General features: G+C 49.9%; 8 protein-coding genes across 8 annotated transcripts; 3 read left to right on the top strand and 5 right to left on the bottom strand.

Moving 5' to 3' along the window:
• Nucleotides 1-896: 896 nt before the first annotated feature.
• APUU_50026S (NAD(P)/FAD-dependent oxidoreductase) lies at nt 897-2,090 on the bottom strand (the record flags this gene model as incomplete). The annotated part of the gene is made up of 1 exon (XM_041704978.1): nt 897-2,090. One exon carries the CDS (start codon nt 2,088-2,090, stop codon nt 897-899), a length of 1,194 nt encoding a protein of 397 aa, XP_041557509.1.
• A 519-nt stretch (nt 2,091-2,609) lies between these two features.
• On the top strand, nt 2,610-3,769 carry APUU_50025A (uncharacterized protein; the record flags this gene model as incomplete). The annotated part of the gene is made up of 2 exons (XM_041704977.1): nt 2,610-3,314; nt 3,404-3,769. 2 exons carry the CDS (start codon nt 2,610-2,612, stop codon nt 3,767-3,769), a joined length of 1,071 nt encoding a protein of 356 aa, XP_041557508.1.
• A 386-nt stretch (nt 3,770-4,155) lies between these two features.
• APUU_50024A (alpha/beta hydrolase) lies at nt 4,156-5,157 on the top strand (the record flags this gene model as incomplete). Its single annotated transcript, XM_041704976.1, has 1 exon — nt 4,156-5,157. The coding sequence occupies one exon, from the start codon at nt 4,156-4,158 to the stop codon at nt 5,155-5,157; it is 1,002 nt and encodes a 333-aa protein (XP_041557507.1).
• An 822-nt stretch (nt 5,158-5,979) lies between these two features.
• On the bottom strand, nt 5,980-7,972 carry APUU_50023S (uncharacterized protein; the record flags this gene model as incomplete). The annotated part of the gene is made up of 7 exons (XM_041704975.1): nt 5,980-5,994; nt 6,051-6,128; nt 6,179-6,273; nt 6,344-6,652; nt 6,714-7,358; nt 7,419-7,496; nt 7,561-7,972. The coding sequence occupies 7 exons, from the start codon at nt 7,970-7,972 to the stop codon at nt 5,980-5,982; spliced, it is 1,632 nt and encodes a 543-aa protein (XP_041557506.1).
• Nucleotides 7,973-8,837: 865 nt separating this feature from the next.
• APUU_50022A (Zn(II)2Cys6 transcription factor domain-containing protein) lies at nt 8,838-9,772 on the top strand (the record flags this gene model as incomplete). Its single annotated transcript, XM_041704973.1, has 4 exons — nt 8,838-8,923; nt 8,976-9,098; nt 9,147-9,349; nt 9,396-9,772. 4 exons carry the CDS (start codon nt 8,838-8,840, stop codon nt 9,770-9,772), a joined length of 789 nt encoding a protein of 262 aa, XP_041557505.1.
• A 1,318-nt stretch (nt 9,773-11,090) lies between these two features.
• APUU_50021S (cytochrome P450) lies at nt 11,091-12,840 on the bottom strand (the record flags this gene model as incomplete). Its single annotated transcript, XM_041704972.1, has 6 exons — nt 11,091-11,342; nt 11,414-11,614; nt 11,670-12,086; nt 12,148-12,411; nt 12,474-12,565; nt 12,621-12,840. 6 exons carry the CDS (start codon nt 12,838-12,840, stop codon nt 11,091-11,093), a joined length of 1,446 nt encoding a protein of 481 aa, XP_041557504.1.
• A 1,121-nt stretch (nt 12,841-13,961) lies between these two features.
• APUU_50020S (uncharacterized protein) lies at nt 13,962-14,970 on the bottom strand (the record flags this gene model as incomplete). Its single annotated transcript, XM_041704971.1, has 2 exons — nt 13,962-14,582; nt 14,632-14,970. 2 exons carry the CDS (start codon nt 14,968-14,970, stop codon nt 13,962-13,964), a joined length of 960 nt encoding a protein of 319 aa, XP_041557503.1.
• Nucleotides 14,971-15,415: 445 nt separating this feature from the next.
• Nucleotides 15,416-17,531, bottom strand: APUU_50019S (uncharacterized protein; the record flags this gene model as incomplete). The annotated part of the gene is made up of 3 exons (XM_041704970.1): nt 15,416-17,242; nt 17,303-17,402; nt 17,461-17,531. The coding sequence occupies 3 exons, from the start codon at nt 17,529-17,531 to the stop codon at nt 15,416-15,418; spliced, it is 1,998 nt and encodes a 665-aa protein (XP_041557502.1).
• Nucleotides 17,532-17,658: the final 127 nt, after the last annotated feature.

The raw sequence follows: 17,658 nt of genomic DNA, 5'->3' as shown, positions 1-17,658 counted from the left end.
ATGATATAGGACACGCTCCCCCGCTTGCTGTAGACACACCAGTCATCATCATAAAAACAGAACATCCTGGCATATCAGGTACGGTCAATTTTAAGATATGGCTCCATAAAGCCGTGTTGTTTATTTAGCCAGCAATGCGGTGTCAATCTTGCGAAGGTGGCTGCCATTCCGGGATTTCTTTTCATTCCCTTTCCCATCGGGCGTAGATGACCTTCCTGATGTTGGCCCTCTCGCGTGATAGAAAGGGTGAAAACGGGTGGGTTTGGCTGATAAATTCGGTCTTCTCCGCTGCGAAGCTGGGCCCATGCTTCAGTCTGTGATATATCCTCGGCCTATATTTTAGCTGAATTCTTGCCACCTGCCGGTGAGAGGACGTCGGGAGTTTCCGGTGTGACCATGATCGGTTGGAATGCCCTTGTCGAGCATCCATTGCGGTGCCTCCGCCAAATCGAACCAGATACCTATTGAGGCTAAAGTCCCCAGGATTTGGTCCCTTTTCTTTAGTCAGGCGATACCCTCGATTCGGAAACCGCGACCCTGGAGGTCGTTCTCGTCTGTGATCTTTTGTCTTTTCCTCCCTCGAGATCTAGTCCGTGTGTGATATGTGGTGTACGAAGAGAAGATGGCGAGGGCCCTAAATATTGTAGCATCGATAGTCTAAGACAGCCAGCATTCCAAACAGACAACTTACTGGATCATCTAAAGAGGGAAAGCTAATAAACATCAACATAACCACTTGATACAAGCAACCCTTCACAAACATGGTCCTTACGCGCGAAAATATGAAAACGAGGGTGTGCTTCATTGAAGGCTGTAAAAATCATACATGGCTGCAATACCAATAAATCGCAAGCTTCAAATCTTTCTAGCTCATCAAAATGTGTTGTACTTGCAGGCTAGAGCCTTGTGTAACTCGTTCTAAACCGAGCTAGCCGAAAGTGATCGAGCATTGGATCTTCGATGCCGTGTAGAATCTTCTTGGAGAGGAGCTCGCCAACAAGCGCAGCATTTGTGACACCAGAGTGCATCACAGCCACATCCAGCCCATCCAAGCCCGTTGACCCGAGGATGGGATACCCATCCTGCGGATCAGGCCGTACACCAATAGTGTAGTTGTCAAACTCGAGCTCACTTCCCCTCTTGAAGGCCTTTTGCACCCGTTTGAAAAGCTCCTCTGCGGTCGCTTGCGGATCATCACCGGGTTTTCCACCAGCAAAGGTAGCACCGAACCGAATGCGGCCATCGAGTGTCTGGCGCATGTGCAGGTCTGGTAAACGGACCAAAGTGTTCAGGTATCGTTTCTGAGTCGGCGTGGTATTGACAAGGAGGCCCTCTCTGCTGTACATAGGGAGCTTGATATTCTCTAGTGCCAATAATGGAACGCTTCCAAGACCAGCAGCTAGAACGACGTGACTACCACGAACCTCCCCACAACCTGTCACCACACCTGAAATTCGGCGGTTCTCATGCCTCAAGAATCCGGTGACACTTGTCTTGAGCACTTTAGCACCCAGCGATTCGGCGTGAGCGATGAGTTGAGCTGCAGCCACGTGTGCTTCGATGGTACCCTCTTCGGGAACATGAAGGCCCCATTCCACCGACGAGAATTGGGCATCGTCAATTTCAGGCTCGAGGGCAGCAAGGCTGGTTTGGCTCAGGCGCCTGATGGTTGTACCCCAGGTACATTGACGTTCCTGGAATTTTGCACGCTCGTCTGGGGTTCTGTCGCAAGTCAAGGTCCCGCCCCAGGAGATCGGGAGGCCGGGCAGCTCGTTGTGAATTTCAGCCCAGCGTGCGATGGAGCGGCGTCGGAAATCATAATAATATTTCTGCGTTGCACCAGCTGCATTGAGCCAGGAAAATGATTTCGGAGTCACCACGCCGCCAAGTGTTTCTGCGATGATAATGACATCCTTCTCCTTGGCCAAATGCCAGGCTATTGAGGCACCAACGATGCCGCCGCCAATGACGAGGACTGGCCCGACTGGGGCAGATTGAACGACCATGCTGTCGCCTTGGTTTTCGCTCTGAAATATAGGAGATCTTGCCAGGTCCTGTAGGGTCTGATGCTGCACTGGAAAATGTTTCATGGCGCTCTTTATACATAGCTACTGTAGTGAGAAATGGCTTATTCGGTGCTTTCAGCTCTCGGCATTCTTCCCGTTTGTTCCAGCCCGGAAGAATACATCGGAAGAAGCCGAAGCAAAGGGTCCATACTCCTGTTCACCCAGCTCGGAAGAATACAGCGGAAGAAACTTGTAAGGCATAGCAGATGCCAGCCGTGCCCTTCTCCGTGGACGACATCGTCCATCGGCAATTGCTTCCACGGTAGAGAGATCCACCGGTACACCGGTCAGACTCCACAGATATAATCTAGATCCACAACGCGGGGTCGGTAGAGTGTCGTTCCCACATCCGAAAGAAGGACAGAAGACAGAGCGCAATGACCCCTAAATTGGGCCAAATTTGTACTGTAAGTGTGATGTCGGGTTATAACCTGCCGCTCCCCGCATTTTCCGCTGCCCACCACATTCCAGTCCACCCACCACTCTATCCAGCTTCTGCATGACCATTGATCATCGTTACTATTGAAGATATCATATTCCTCCATGGATCCACGTCCCGAGAAAGCCCGCCGGCGCACAGCACAGCAGTTGGCGAGGAAGCGCGAGATAGACAAAGAGACGCAACGCGTCAAGCGCCAATCGGACCGGGAGCGGCTGTTACTGATCCAGGACGACATGCGGAGTATGCAGAAACAAGTCCACGAGCTGAAACAGAGCATGGAGCTAGCTCTTATCCCACTGGTCAATCGGTCTACCTCCCCTGCCGCCCAATCGCAGACTCCTACTGCCTCTCCCTGTGGTGGAACTACGGAGTCCAGCCATCTAGGCTACTGCGCGGAAGTGGTTTCCTGCGGTTTAGGATCCCTATCTCGCGAGTCAGAGAGTAGAGCCCTCGAACAAAACCAAAGCGTAATGCGTTGGAGGCCAGTAACGCATGAATCGCCGCCAGCAGGAAGGCTAGGACCCGGCCGTGAATATACGTCTTGTCTCTGTCAGCCCAAAGTGCATGTTTCATATGGTGAATGCTTCGAGCAGACTGTCTACACCGCACTCATGAGCGTCTCTCGCCCGCTCCCATCTGTTCCACTGTCGTCCATCCCCCGACTCCCCACCCTTGCCGACATTCTTTTCATTGGACCGGGCGAAAACATTGTTTCCCGGATTGTCATGAAGATGCTGAAGCGAGATGGGTTCAAGGATATAACCAACGTAGTCAGTGCTTTCATCCACGTTTATCGAGTGCTTCGCGTTAGTATTTCCCACATACTACAGTTCAGACTAACTCACCCACGCCTCTGTGATTGATTGATACTTACTCAACCTTCTATTATAATCAGTACCGCTTCTCCCCTTCTCTGGAGACCCTCAATGACATCCCAGAATGGCTGCGCCCAACAGAGACCCAGGATATAATCCCCCATGAAATATGGACCGACTTTATCCATTTCCCCAAGCTCCGCAACGCGATGGCTCTGAAGAGTATTGAATACGTGCGGGAATCGTTTGATCTGGACTACTCTGCATCTATATCCACGAACTGGCCCCGCTGGCAACCGGTGTTTACCTGGGACGACTCGCAAGGCGCCATCGTACTGAACCCCCACTTTGTACCTCATATTGACATCCTGAGTAACTGGTCTCTGGATGAGACATTTGCACGGAAGTATCCTCAAATAGAGCCACTGGTTACTATTAGAGGATAGACTGGCTTTGGGATTTGGAGATTTACTTCATGGAACTTGGGACTCATAATTTAAAGAGGAATTGCATTGTTGTACGACCTCCTGACCGGTCCACCCGGGAGTGATGGACGACATCGTCCATGGCTCTATATAGAACCCCCTGTTCATCGGTACATCATAGTAGTCCATCCACCAGTAATACATATTCGCCGAGCCTTGAAGTTCCGTTAGGCCGGCAGCTCCACATTAAAATAAGAAAAATAATGGTAGTCAATATCCTATAAATGAATGTCTTTATAAGCATCCCATCCATCCGTTCTAACTTAGGTTCTCAATAATCCAATCCATTCCCTTCTCATATATATTTCAAGTCAACACCAGTCATCATCCATTCTTGAAGCAAAGCCATGTCTATATCCGTTGTGTTGCCTATCGGACCTCCCCCGCCGTATAGTCCAGCACTTCTGCCAGTGTTGGAAACTCAGAGGACATGCCCGACAGTGGAAACAGTCAAGACATTTCGAACCAGTCAAACCCCCACTGGACCGGAGACCGTCCTTGAAGCGTTCCCAGATATGGTCCATTCGCAATATACAGTCACTGTGCCTACCACAAACGACAACACCACCGATAGCCACCTGGCGGCACTCTCCATCTTTCAATCCAACTTGTCCACCAGTACTCCTCGACCGGCTGTGTATTACATTCATGGTGGAGGCCAAATTTCTGGAAACCGCCTTGGCACCTTAGATACTCTTATGGGGTACTTTACCGGCATCGATATCGTGGTTTCTACTATTGAATACCGTTTAGCACCAGAATATCAAGCGCCCGCAGCCCTTGATGACAGTTATGCTGGCCTAGTCTGGATGGCAGATCATGCTGCTGAACTGAACATCGATCCAGCAAGAATCATGGTTATGGGAATTTCTGGCGGTGGTCCGATTGCTGCAGGTACTGCCATCCTTGCCCAGAGACAACGATACCCAAAGGTTTTAGCGCAAATGCTCCTTACACCTATGCTTGATGACCGCCTGCAGACAGCATCTTCGCAGCAGTTTGCCAACTCCGGTCCCTGGTGCGGGGCAACAAACCAGATGGCATGGAGCAATGTTCTTGGGAGTCAAAGGGGTGGGATTAATGTGAGCGAGCTTGTTGCACCATCTCGCGCCACAAACTTGACAGGCTTGCCATCCACGTTTATTGATGTTGGAGGCTCTGAAGTATTCCGTGATGAGGCAGTTGCCTATGCATCAACTCTGTGGAGGAGCGGTGTTCCAACAGAGCTTCATGTTTGGGAGGGTGGCTTTCATGGTTTTGATGTAATGGGTCCAGATCTAGAAGTGTCGCGCGCAGCACGGGCAGCAAAAGTGTCATGGATCAAGAGAGTCCTCGGAGCTAGTGAATAGCTTAGTCTAGGCTTCAGCTATTTATATAGCGCCTGATCTTGATGCACTGTTGAAAAGATTATTCTCTGTTGGGTAACTGACCCATGCGACGTCAGCAGTGTCGTTCACTCTCTATTCAGACCGCCAATTGTCAACAACTTCGTTATATAGCTAGATGATGAGATAGGTCAATCAAGGAAATTAAGAGAGCTGTTTATTGATCTGTACTCACTTCAGTCGCCTATATGCTGCTTGCTATATTGGGATACTTGCACTCCATTCCTTAATACGCAGGAGCCTATAGGTATATGCTGCAACTAAACTGGCCAACATTGTTACGGGCAAGCTATATAGCTGTGGTTCGGACAGATCAGGTCATGGGGCCTGAGCAAATCAACCTTTTGGCCCAGTTGGGAGCGTGCTTGCCCTGACCTGCGCTCTCACGCTAACCTCCCTAGTTACCAAGGCAAGAAAAGGGAATGACAAATTACAGTATCCAGGATGGCGGGTCCAGTACCAAGATGCCTTGCTAACACCAGCCTAAGATGCGGGGGGAAGGGGGATAAAAATGGCGATCAATAGGGCTGGCTGCAAGTTTAAGGGGAAAGGAGGACTCTATATAGCGCACGCACCGCGATTCCACGCAGTTTAAGGTGAAGACTTTTCCTGAGTATAGGTAAGAACTCTATACATACCCTATCTAATGGTTCGCCGTCATAGCATACTATATTATGGTAGCCATGACATTATCCCCAGACAACATTATGCAGGTGTAAACGTTAGCATTTCCCCGCATTAGGTTGTAGCTGGAGGTTTCATAACACCCTGTTACAATAGATATCCTTATTGCTCCAGTTCCTATATTAATGTCAATATAGGTAGTAGGTAATAAATGACGGGAAAAAGAAACTTACACTCGCAAGTTTACTTTTTGCGCGAATTTTGGGCCCAAAGAATAAAAGGAGCCATGGAACAAACGTCAGAAGAGCACCCTATAATGCATTAGTCAAGCAGTGAGAGGAAGAGATAATTGATTTCTTACAATTCCACCCAATAAGCTGGATGCACCGGGATAGCCCATATTGGTGAACATTGCGTTGGCGATCAATGGAAAGATGCCTCCTAGTAGGTTTCGACCTGTGCCGTTATTTATAGTTAGGCTGACGTGTCCGCATTGATAAACAGAAGCACAAAATAGTGTACCCACAGAATGATTGCGCTGCAATAGCAGAACTCGCGTATCGGTGATAGGTATCAGCCAGGTAGTTGAAAACAGCCAGATAGACCGAGAAAATCCCCATTCCTGCACAGCCGACGCCCAATGTCGGTACAATCCATGGAATGGACGGGTATGATGTCCATCCAAACCAGAATAAGCCTATGGGCAGCAAAATTGCTTCAGCGCAGGGAAAGTAGAGACGCCGCTCAGCTGATTGAGGGAGCTTCATGAAGTGCTCTGCAATCCGCTCTTGGTAAATACTTATGATTGTGATGAGGATGACTCCGACACATATTGCTGAAACCCTAATTAGCAGTTCTTCTTCTTTGTTTTCCTTTCATTTATTGGAATTCCTTACACGTAAAGACCGCTCCACTCAGCTCAGTGTTAAAGTTATGGTTTGTTTTAAAAACCAATGGTACAGAGCTGAATTGGAGATACAGGACAGCCCAGCTAAATGCAGCCCAAAGGGAAAAGAAAAAGACAACAGGCTCTGTGAACAACATGTCTAGAGAGCAGTCAGAAATCATGAGGCTTGCCAAAAACTGATAACAAGTAGAGAACTCACGGAACGGACGGTAGCAGGAGATGCTGATCATCTGGAGCAAAGACCCACGTTGTTCATCGCTCTTGACTTTCCACCTGATCCGCTCGGTATTACCCCCTTCTCCGGATCTGCTGCCAGGCATGACGACTCCACGGTGGCCGGCAGCCTCAAGCTTTTCATAGTATATGTTTAATACTTTGGCTTTCCGGCTTAAGATGACACTTCCGCGGGTTTCTGAGAAGAAGAGAAAAATCAAAATTACAAATGCTCCTGAAACAATAGCATGTGAGTAATAAATCCAGCGCCATGTGGTGTGGTACACGATAATGCTTGATAGTAATGGAGCTAGTCCTGTGCCAAAGAGAGCAGCCGCAGAGAACAATGCCATGGGAGTGTTTCGGTCTTCCGCGTGGTAAAAGTCGCTGATAATGCCTCCAACCATTGTAGAAAAGGTTGCTTTCGATTATCCTGTCAGTCAATGGCAAGAAACCTCAAAGGCAAAAAAAAGGAACATACATCCTCCCACACCTTGGAAAAATCGTGCTATAATCAGACCAGCAAAAGTATGTGTTCCACCGCATGCGACAGTACAGGCTTATTTTTAGAAAGGTCATGTTAGCTCCAAATGTTCATCTTGATACTGAACAGGTTTTCATACCAACGAAAATAATACCACTGGCAATAAAAATAGGCCTCCTCCCATTGATCTCAGAGAAAGGAGCGAGTATCATCGGGGCGAGCGCAAACCCCACGCAGAAGATTGTGATAGCTAGATTGTACACCACCAAGCTGATGCCCCATTTTTCTGTCAGCTCTGTCGATGCTGGGCTGGCTTCCCCTGCAGAATAACCTGCGAGCGCAGTCACTGCGCATGAGATCCAAGTCATCACTGATTTGCGCCATTTGGGCCATAGAAATGGCGATCTGTATTTCTTCAGATCGGGGGGTTCTGGCGGCGAGTATTGTCCGGGTCCGGGGGTTGAAGTGATAAGTGGTGTTGGGAGTGGTGTGTTAAATTCAAGGTAGAGATATTTAATCTCTCTGGATTTGGTCTTGGAAAGCTCGTGCATGTTCGCAACCTTGTGATTAAGAATATTTTCCGAGATACTGTCTATTTCTATTTTACTGGATCTGTTGCCTTCTTTTAATATACGTAGTTGATGATGACTGACTTGATGCGAAGTCCCGAACTTTTATTCCGAAATCTTGGAGAAAACTAGTTGATTGCTAATCTAGTTTCATGCAGGAGAGCATTCTATAGAGCATACATAGAAAGCCCGGGTTACTTCGAAGGCATATCCCCAATTTGGGGTGGGTCCTCTCCAATTTGGAGAGGGTCTGAGAAGTCCTGGCAGTTGCAGCTCGGTTAAGGCTGTCTTTCTGGTGCCGCGAGCCGGAGCTGATTACCCCTTACTAATCAACTCTGTGGCCTAGTTAACGTAACGCGTCGCCAAACAAGCAAATCTAATTCAGCATGCCATTACTCACACGACGATGTCATTTGATTATAACGAAGTAGAGAAACGAATCCTTCATGCCGTCCATCTTTTTAAACTGGTCAAGAAATAGCCAAGTCAAAATTAGCACGAGACTTTAATATTCCATCTGACGCCTTGGGGAACGCATTATTAGCCAATAGTGACTTCTTCATGCTGCGATGGACTGTTGGCGCTATGCATTTGGTCGTTGCCGGGGTAGACCTCAACGTTGCCAAGGTCTTCCAACGTTCTACACTGCGTGACCTGGCAGCAAGCTAATTGTAAAATAATGCCCAAGGAAAGCATCTTAGTAGACTTGACTAGAAACAGAATAGCCGGCATCTCCTGCCGAGGTCAACATCCGCCTCCACTCGAATTACACTCCCACCAGTCCCGGACGCACCCCCCTGCCACCACTGCTGCCGCAGTGATATACCAACTGATTGGAAACTATGGTATGAACAGGCCGCACTCCCGTGCACGGCCGCCCAGAAGTCATCGCATTCCGATGAACGCTCGCGAAGCCGCTAGAACTCGAATGGCGTATGATCGCCCCGTCCTCTGCAGCGACCACATAGCTAATTTGAAAGGATAGATGCACTGCTTGTCGAGAGCGCAAGATCAAGTACTCCGGGGAGCAGCCATGCCGATACTGTACAAGGCGAAATCTGGAATACGTGGTCCCCGAGAACAGCAAGCGCAAGCTCTACTCTATGGCGTTCGTGCTCGGAATTTGCGGCGCGGCTCCAAGCTGACTTGGTCTTAGATACGTCCAAGAGCTAGAAAGAAGGGCACTATCCCAAGAACACGCCCAAGGCAGGCAAGAGAATAGACGGGGCTCACCTGTCGTATCCTGCCAAGCCGTGGAAGAGGGGTCGGCCTCCCGTGCTGCGGAAGCGAACACCCTGCTCCATGGAGACAATACTGAGATGAATACAGCTGGCGGGCCTGTGTCCAGAGAGCACTTCCGTGAGTGACTACCTGTGAAAACTTATTGCCCCGCTAATACTGTAAGCTATCGAAACCGGCTTGGTAATGTCTTCTAGTTTAGCCTTTAGCTCCTATATCAAGGCCATCTCTGTCGCCCCGTCGATGGAGAGCAGGGATACGGGAAGATCTTCCAAAACATCCGAAAACGCGTATGAGCTGCCACTGCCACGCGGGGGCCGAGTCAGCGCCTCTTCCATCAAGGACTGGCCAACAGAGGAACAGGCTCGCGCGCTGGTGAGATCCATCGCCGATTCAATCAGCCAGATACAGCATTTATTTGACCCCAGGTCATTTTCAGATAGGCTTTCTACCATATATGACCGTCGTAACACCATGGTCTGGGAAAATGGCGCGTCAACTGCTGAGATCCTGATGGTATTTACTGTCGGGAAGTTACTATAAAAAATATTAAAATAATACTTAAAAAATCCGCTATACTTAATTTAATAGAGCTGATTTACTATTAATATTAATATTAATATATTATTAAAAGACTTCTAGAAGAATTCTACACTAGGATTAAAGTATAGGATTTTTTTAAGAATTAAATAACTATTTTAATTAAGAACTCTCTTATAATCTAGATAAATATAATAGTTACCTTAAATATAGTGTAATAATATTCCAGCTAATATCTAAGAAATCTTTATACAAGAGCCTTTCGCCGCGTGTAATTTGGCTAGCTATAGTCTTAATGGTTCCGCTGTAATAGCTGTACTATGGGAATGAGGCTAGTAGGCACTGCTTTACTTAATCTCTATTTTTTACTGTTACTTATGATCTGCTGAGTTGTCTAGCTTGAATCGACTGCGCGTCGCGCATGCCTCCTACATATGGGATGCGTTCGATGGTATTTTTACAACCGGGTGTGCTCGCATGCGAAACCCAGATGGTGTTTTTGTGAGTATGCTGTCGATCGAGGTCATTGGAGCTCTGCTATCAGAAATCATCTTTGTCGATGACAGATGGGAGAAAGTTCGAGCTGATAGAGAGACTGAGCTTAGAGGCGTCTATTGTAGGGACATAGGAGAGAGCCCTTGCTTAGTAGGTAAGATGTTGTGGGTACAGGGAGATGAAGAGTAAATAGGGTTATACCAGATAATATGCCCTAAAGCCACTATTTGACTGTTTTTGAACGTGCGCTTGATGTTTTAATCGCCTCTTCCCGTAGCTATTCTCTAATAATGTACTGAGAACAAAGCACTTCATATCTCAGGACTGAGCCCGTGCCCAATTACCGGCACCAACATATTGTATCCAATACTACCGGTATACCGGGTGATACTACGACAGTCGCGCCATTCAACCCCCTGTATGGACTGGGGGTAGTAAAAAGTTTAGATAAAGCCCCTAAATCTTGTACATATCCCACAAACTCCGAGTAGATAGTGCTGCCCGGTTCGAATAGCCTGAGTGGTGTCTACCCTCTGAGCACCGCCAGTCCCGGAGTCTCATCTACGCTCGGGGAATCCACGAATTTGTGATCCCCGATTGAAGTGGAAATATATGCTGCAACATGATGGGACAGGGCAAGTCCATTTTGGCTGTCAGTACCGACACCAGTTGGGTAGACCCTAATCTTGTCTCCGTAGTCTAACACGACACTCAACATTCGTCTGTTTAACGAACCACACATTCTGCGTTTCCAAGGGTGCCTTGGAATCGACCAAGTGAAAGTCAAACCGCCTCACAAGCTCAGGAACCAATTTGCCCATCTCAATTAAGCTAATGTTCTTTCCAATACAGGTGCGCGCCCCGGCGCCGAACTGACACCAACGGCACTGATTAGCTCCGGGTCTAGGGTGTACGTAGCTGTAGGAGGACGAAGGAACCTTACGGCAAGGAAATTACGGTCCATTTCCGAGGACCGCGCTGTGTTCTCTAGCCACCTCTCCGGGCGATACGAAGGCGTGTCGGGCCCAAACACTGACTCGTTCCGGTGGATAACCCACGCGTTCACACCGACAATTTCCTAGACATGCTTCTTCTTAGTATGTGCACGGGACAGGTATACATGGTGCAGCGAGTTGTCATTCAACCTACGCCTTCAGGAAAGAATCTGCCAGATAGTGTTGCTCCACCCTTTGGGACAACCCGAGCGAGAGGGAGCCCAGTCGCAGGATGTAAACGTAGAGCCTCTTTTATGCACGCTTGGAGGTATGGTAGATTCTGAGCCTCTTGAAACGTGATAAATGGCGAAGACAGCTTGCCCTGCTCATCGGCTAGCTCGATCTCCTCGCGGAGCTACGGTACGGATCATTAGCCTGCCACTTTGGAGGAAACAAAGAAAGTTGAGTACCTTTTGGTAGATGCTCTCATGTTTAGATACGTTGTATAGGATTGCTGTGAGCGATATAGAGGTTGTATCGGAGCCTGCCCCGATATTGGTGATACAGGTAGTGAAGATGTCCGCCATGCTAATCTTCTCTGGATTTTGCGCGTGCATGTTGAGAAGTCTTTTCAGGAAAGTTCCCGAGGAGCGCTGGTCATCCTCATCCATTGGTGGATTGGTCTGGGCTTCAGCAATATGCTGAGCTGTGAAGGCTTGCAAGTGCGCCATCCCGGAGGATGGAAGACGAGCGACAATCTTGGTCAGTATAGGATGCCACTCCGCGTAAACGCCAACATTGGCAGCGTAGACAAGGTAAGCGTGAAGAGCAGAAATCAGCGAGCTTTGGTCCGTTCCGCTATCGAGAAATCCGAATCGTTTGTTGACCTGCGTTGGCTGTAAACATTTTTGATTCCTGGGTCCAACATCGTGTGGTCCGTCATCATACAGTAATAAGCCCAATCACATCAAAGGCATAGCACTGCATCCAGTGCTGCAGGTTGAATGATCGACCAGATGCCGCAAAGTCGGTGAACTTCTGTAGCAACAGAGCAGTGCACTCCGCGACGCAGGACTCCATCTGTACCAGACTGGTCATGCTATACAGCGATGCTACCTTTCGTCGATTGGTACTATGGCGTCGCGGATCTCTATCTGTAAACAGGTCATGAGATTCCGGATTCGGGTTCCCACTGGCATAGTACCATGGTGCCTGGGGGTACGTGGTTATTATACTGTCTAGGGGAAGGCGTACTCTCCGAGCAAAATACATACCTTGATGAAAGATGAGGAATGTGAGTAGATCGTGCGAATCGCCTCAGGGCTGTCAAGGCTATATTGTCGCGGAGCAATCCTGACAATTGGTCCTAAACATCGGAATGAGATATCAGCGTTGACTCCACATGGAAGACAGGCCCGTACCGTGGACTCGATGGAGGTCAATATTCGTTTTCTCAAAATTTCCCTTGCTGACAGCACGTAGGTACCAAATCCGGGACAACCGAGCCCCTAGCGGACCTGGTATGTCATGGAGGGGATCCAGTAATAGTCGTGTAATGTGCACAAGGGCCCAAATAACAGCGACTGCCCCTGCAGCCATCCAAGGGCGTGAGAGAAGTTCGGCATAGATTTGAAGCGTCATTCTGGTAACCTGCTGGAGAAACCACGGCCTCGGACTAGTCGATCAGATTATATTTGGCGGTCCGTTAATACCCCCGCACATCATTGCGGAGGAATAGGTGGGGGGGTACATGATACACCCCATAGCCAGTCTCCTGCGTGCCATGTCGGGCCACATTCAGTTTCCTGGGTGGGGTGAGACGAGTGTTACGGACGTCTGACTACATTGTCTGCTCCCCACATGGATTAAGCGTTGTGATATCAGTTTCCTTACAATTATTGTCCAATTACAGTGCCTACTCCGCCTGCAGTGGCTAAAAGGCATCTGTATTGGGTCCTACTTTCAACTAAGAACACGAAACTCCACTAGGATAGTGTTACAAAGGAGCTAGCAACCTGGGATTTGAAGCTGTTTACAGCCACCAAAAGCACATTTTAGGGCTCGTCGGCGACTTCGTATCGGACCTTAAGGCACTCCCGCAGGAGCCGCTTGTGGGGGTCGTCGAGGGAAATGGAGGGTTTATCGATCATTATTGGCGACTCGCTCGGATGATAGCGGGAATCAAACTGGCTCCACGATCACCAGACAGCCCGATTCACCGATTTATATCTCAGTCGTGTGGGTTGGGTTGGGGTTCACGCCCTTTGAGGTGCTCGCTCCACCACCTACAAACTCCCCCACTTACCAGTGGCGCGATAACCCTAATGCCGCTCAACTCACACGAGTACAAGGCGACCTTCACGGATGTGTGGATTAAAAAAGAAGTCTCCTGGTAATGTCGCGACGTGTGCTTGGGTTCATCGGTCTAGGCGTCATGGGGTACCCCCTGGCCGTGACTCTGTTAAAGCAGCTGGATGCAGGTACAAAACTGCAAGTGTCGGATGTCTCTGGTGTCCTAGGACGTTTTTTCACGATTGTCCCGGACGGCAGACACGTACGGGCTGTTTATTTTGACGAACACATTCGGAGTTCTATGTGCAGCAATTGATCGAAAAATCCTGGCTGGTTGTTCTACGATCGACACGGGCACTTCAGTCGACGTACACGAGGCTATCCGTAAGAAGGCCGCGACGACGTCCTTCTATGCTACCCCTGTATCCGGAGCCTCTCTCGGCGCAGCCGGTGGAATGTTGACATTCATGCTAGGCTGTACCGGAAATGAATATTTGCCACACCCGCGACAGGTCGTCTGCAGGGATACTGCGCGTCAGACTCAAGATTACTTCACTTCTTTCCGTACGAGGATCCGGTGCCAGGACAATGGTAGACTTCCCTGAGGCATCTAGACCCCTGCCCCCATAAACTCGCGAATAAAAGCCCTTAGTTTCCCATTTGAAAGCAGGCCAAGCTGCACGCCCGTTAGAGAACGCAATCAAATCTTTGGCGAACTGAACTGCAACTGTACACTGGGATACAGACCATGACTCGTTATAGTTCAGGAATAGATACGCAATATCAAGAATATGACTTGCATAGCACTTCCAGGGACCATCCCAGGGATTGGGTTCATTGAAATGGTATATGAAGGCGTGACCAGACCAACAGTGACCGTAGTTGAGCACTGGTAGGAAGAAGCAGATACCATTTGCAAACTGGAGGATTGCCTTCAACCTGTCGTCACTGTTTAGATTCTCGCTGATGGCGTACGCGGCCATGACCTGGCCTGCGCTTTCTGCTGACCCCAGCGACTTGGTTAATAATTCGCGGAAAGCCGGTACAATTCCATCTTTGTCGCGATTGAGCATTGCGGAAAGGGTGCTCGCCTTGTACTCGGTTATTATATATTAACTTGCATCAAAGGTGGGGACTCACACCCATCTGACAGTCTCTAACCATGATTCCTTCACACCATTTTTGACCTGGAAGATCGAGTGGACCCGAGCCGCCTTGTTGAATCTTTGCATTTATATGCGGCTTGAGACCCAGTTCGCCTCCGGTCGCTGGAAGTAGGGTGTCATTGGGAGAAATAGCCTGGAGCAACTTCTGGCTATCCATCTGTACCAATGCATTTACTCGCTCGGAGGCCGACAGCGAGGCGAGACCTAGTCGACTCACAAGAGTTTTATATGTAACTTCGGTGACATGCTCAGGAAGGGGCTGCATGAGGAAGTTTGTACTACTCATACTAACCATCCGTTTGAACAGGGGCATGTCTGACTGGAGATGGTGAGTTGGCGAAACTGGGAGTAACAAGGTTCAATCTTCATTCCCACGGACTATATGGAGCATAGCAAACCTCCACCAGCACTCTGGCTGACAAGGGTTATGTTGTCTGGATTGCCCCGAACCCATAGAGGTAAGTCGGCCGTGTATTCGAGGGTTGCAGCTGGTTTTGTACACCCCTTCCGCTGGCCAGGTGGGATATGGGGGATATGGGGGATATGGGAGGGATAATCTACCTTGGCTCCGCAGAATGGAAATATTGCTGTAATAGCCGGACGGTGGTCCAGGCAGTATCGAGCTTTCTTTACAAAAATGTGTGCCAGTGACTACATATGGCTGTCATCCCCAAAGGTAGCTAAAGAGTTACTGGATAAGAAGTATGGTGTGTATTCTTCGCGCCCACCTCTCCTTCTGGGCTAGAGTGAATATAACTTTAAATAGAGGCCATGACTAGAGGCGTCGAGGGCAGCAGGAAATGGGCGAACCACTCACCCACCTCCCGAACGCCTGCCACAGTGGGCTCCACGACCTTTGCAACGTACCCATCCGGCCGCAGCACAACAACAGCGCCGACCTCTTTGTCAATTCCATATCTCTCGTGGGCCTGCCCAGTCTCGTCATGGAAGCAGGGCGTGTCCGCGAGAATCTTCCAGTAATCCATCACACCCCGATCATCGCGCACGCGGAAGACAGAGGGGAAGTCATCCCATTCTACGTTCGCCTGCGGACTTGCATGAATAAGAAGCAGCTCCAGCATGGATTCCCAGCGCGGCCCCAGGGCCTTGGCAAAGCCGTCTGCCCGTGCAAGGTACTCGCCAACCTCGTGCATTTGCTGCTTCAGGTTGGCCCTCGCAGCGTAATCGCCGATGAAGACAAGGACGCGGAATTGCCCGGTGGACAGTAGACGCTGGTTGAAGAACCATGGCCTCCCGTCGCACTGCATCACAATCTTGACGTCCGGAATCCGCATCCCGACAGCCAACTTGGTCGCCAGGGGGCTGTAATGGGGCGTGCTTCTAGACTGGCCGGCGGGCTTATCCACGAGAATCGACCGATCGTAGTTCACCGTGCAGCCTGTCGTAAAGGCTGTTCCTTTCTCAATCACGCGACGAAAGTCCTGTGTCGAGATTTCGCCTGGTTTGGATGAAAAGAGGCGGGACAGCTTCTGATCGTAGGCGATCAGGTCCTGCGCTACTGTCCGGCGCTCAAGTTCGTACGTGGACAAGATGCTCGGCTGGGCAAAGCCCTTGACCACATAGGCGATCTTCCATGCGAGATTGAAGGTATCCATCATGGACACATTCATGCCCTGCCCGGCCTTGGGCGAGTGAGTATGGCATGCGTCTCCTGCAATGAATACATGCTCGTCCTTTTCAAAGGCTGAGGCAACGCGCTGCCCAACCTGGTATGCAGTAAACCACTGGATCTCGGCCGCGTCCAAGGTATAAGGATGCAGGATCGTCCTGGCCGAGTCCAAGATCTGCTCGGCCGTGACCTTGCTGCGGTCAACGCGACTGGATGTCTTCTTGCTGCGATCCGGAGACGCGCTGGCCAGCTCCGGCTCCTCATGGTGAGCCTGCTCTCGCAGCTGAATGTAGAGGCGAACCAGCTGGTTCTCGCGCGGGATGATCATGATGCTGCCGCTGTTCTGCGAGTGGATGGAGCAGCGCTTGCGGATGTCCGGGAAGTCAGTGATGGGAACCATATCCAGCACGCCCCAGACGAAATCGGTGGTTTCGCCCTCGTGCTCGATGCCCAGTTGCTTGCGCACCCAGGAGTGTGCTCCATCGCAGCCCAGCACGTATTTCGCCCGCACCACCTCCAGCCCTTCACCTGGAAGCAGTGCAGGTGTCGTTTCCTGGTCGCCCTCGAACTGGCGGTACAGGCCGTTCTGAACAGTATGCCCGAACTGCTCTGGCATCGCCAATTCATCGCGGAGCCTCTTTAATACAACTCGCACTGGGTAATCCCCCCCGCTGCCGTTGATCTCGAGGGACTCAGGCTGTAGCGGCCGCTCGACCTTGATCCTCCCGTCAGAGAACTCGGTAATGGCATCCGTCAGCCAGGCCTCGATCCGACCCTGATGGACGACTGATCCGTTGAATCTGGATATACCAGGAATGCCCTCGGCAGCGGTTTTCACACGGTGGATACGCCCATTCTCATCGGGATCGTAGTAGCACGCCTCAAAGCCAACCGCCACCTCTTTCATTGCCCGATCGGCGAAGCCGAATGTTTCGAAGACCTCTAGGACGCGAGGCTAAAAGGTGTTAGCACTGGTATTTTCTGTTGCGCTCGACGTGCATGACATCCAGCTTACCTGCAGCCCGTCTGCCTGCCCCGTGAATATCCTAGCAGATCGTTTGTCGATGATTCTTGTGTTTACCCCGAGCCGAGCAAGCCACAGTGCTGCCATATACCTGGACGATATGAGATGGGCCCTCTGTATGGGATACTTTGCGTATAGGAATCACGTACCCGGCTGGGCCAGCTCCAACAATCAAGACATCAACCTCGCTTTCCTGAGGGGAATTCAGTTCTCCGGGCATCTCTGCGAACTTGGGTTTGTTTTTTTTAACACGGGACTTATTGATGCGGTTACAATTTGTCAATACAAACGCAAGCAACTCCTACTTAACCTCTATACGAAGCATGGTTGAAAGTGGGGAGAGATAT

The sequence above is a fragment of the Aspergillus puulaauensis genome, chromosome 5, assembly GCF_016861865.1.
Source record: "Aspergillus puulaauensis MK2 DNA, chromosome 5, nearly complete sequence".
NCBI classification, from domain to species: domain Eukaryota; kingdom Fungi; phylum Ascomycota; class Eurotiomycetes; order Eurotiales; family Aspergillaceae; genus Aspergillus; species Aspergillus puulaauensis.
Note: the sequence above shows the minus strand (reverse complement) of the source record. Positions and strands in the feature narration are given on the sequence as shown.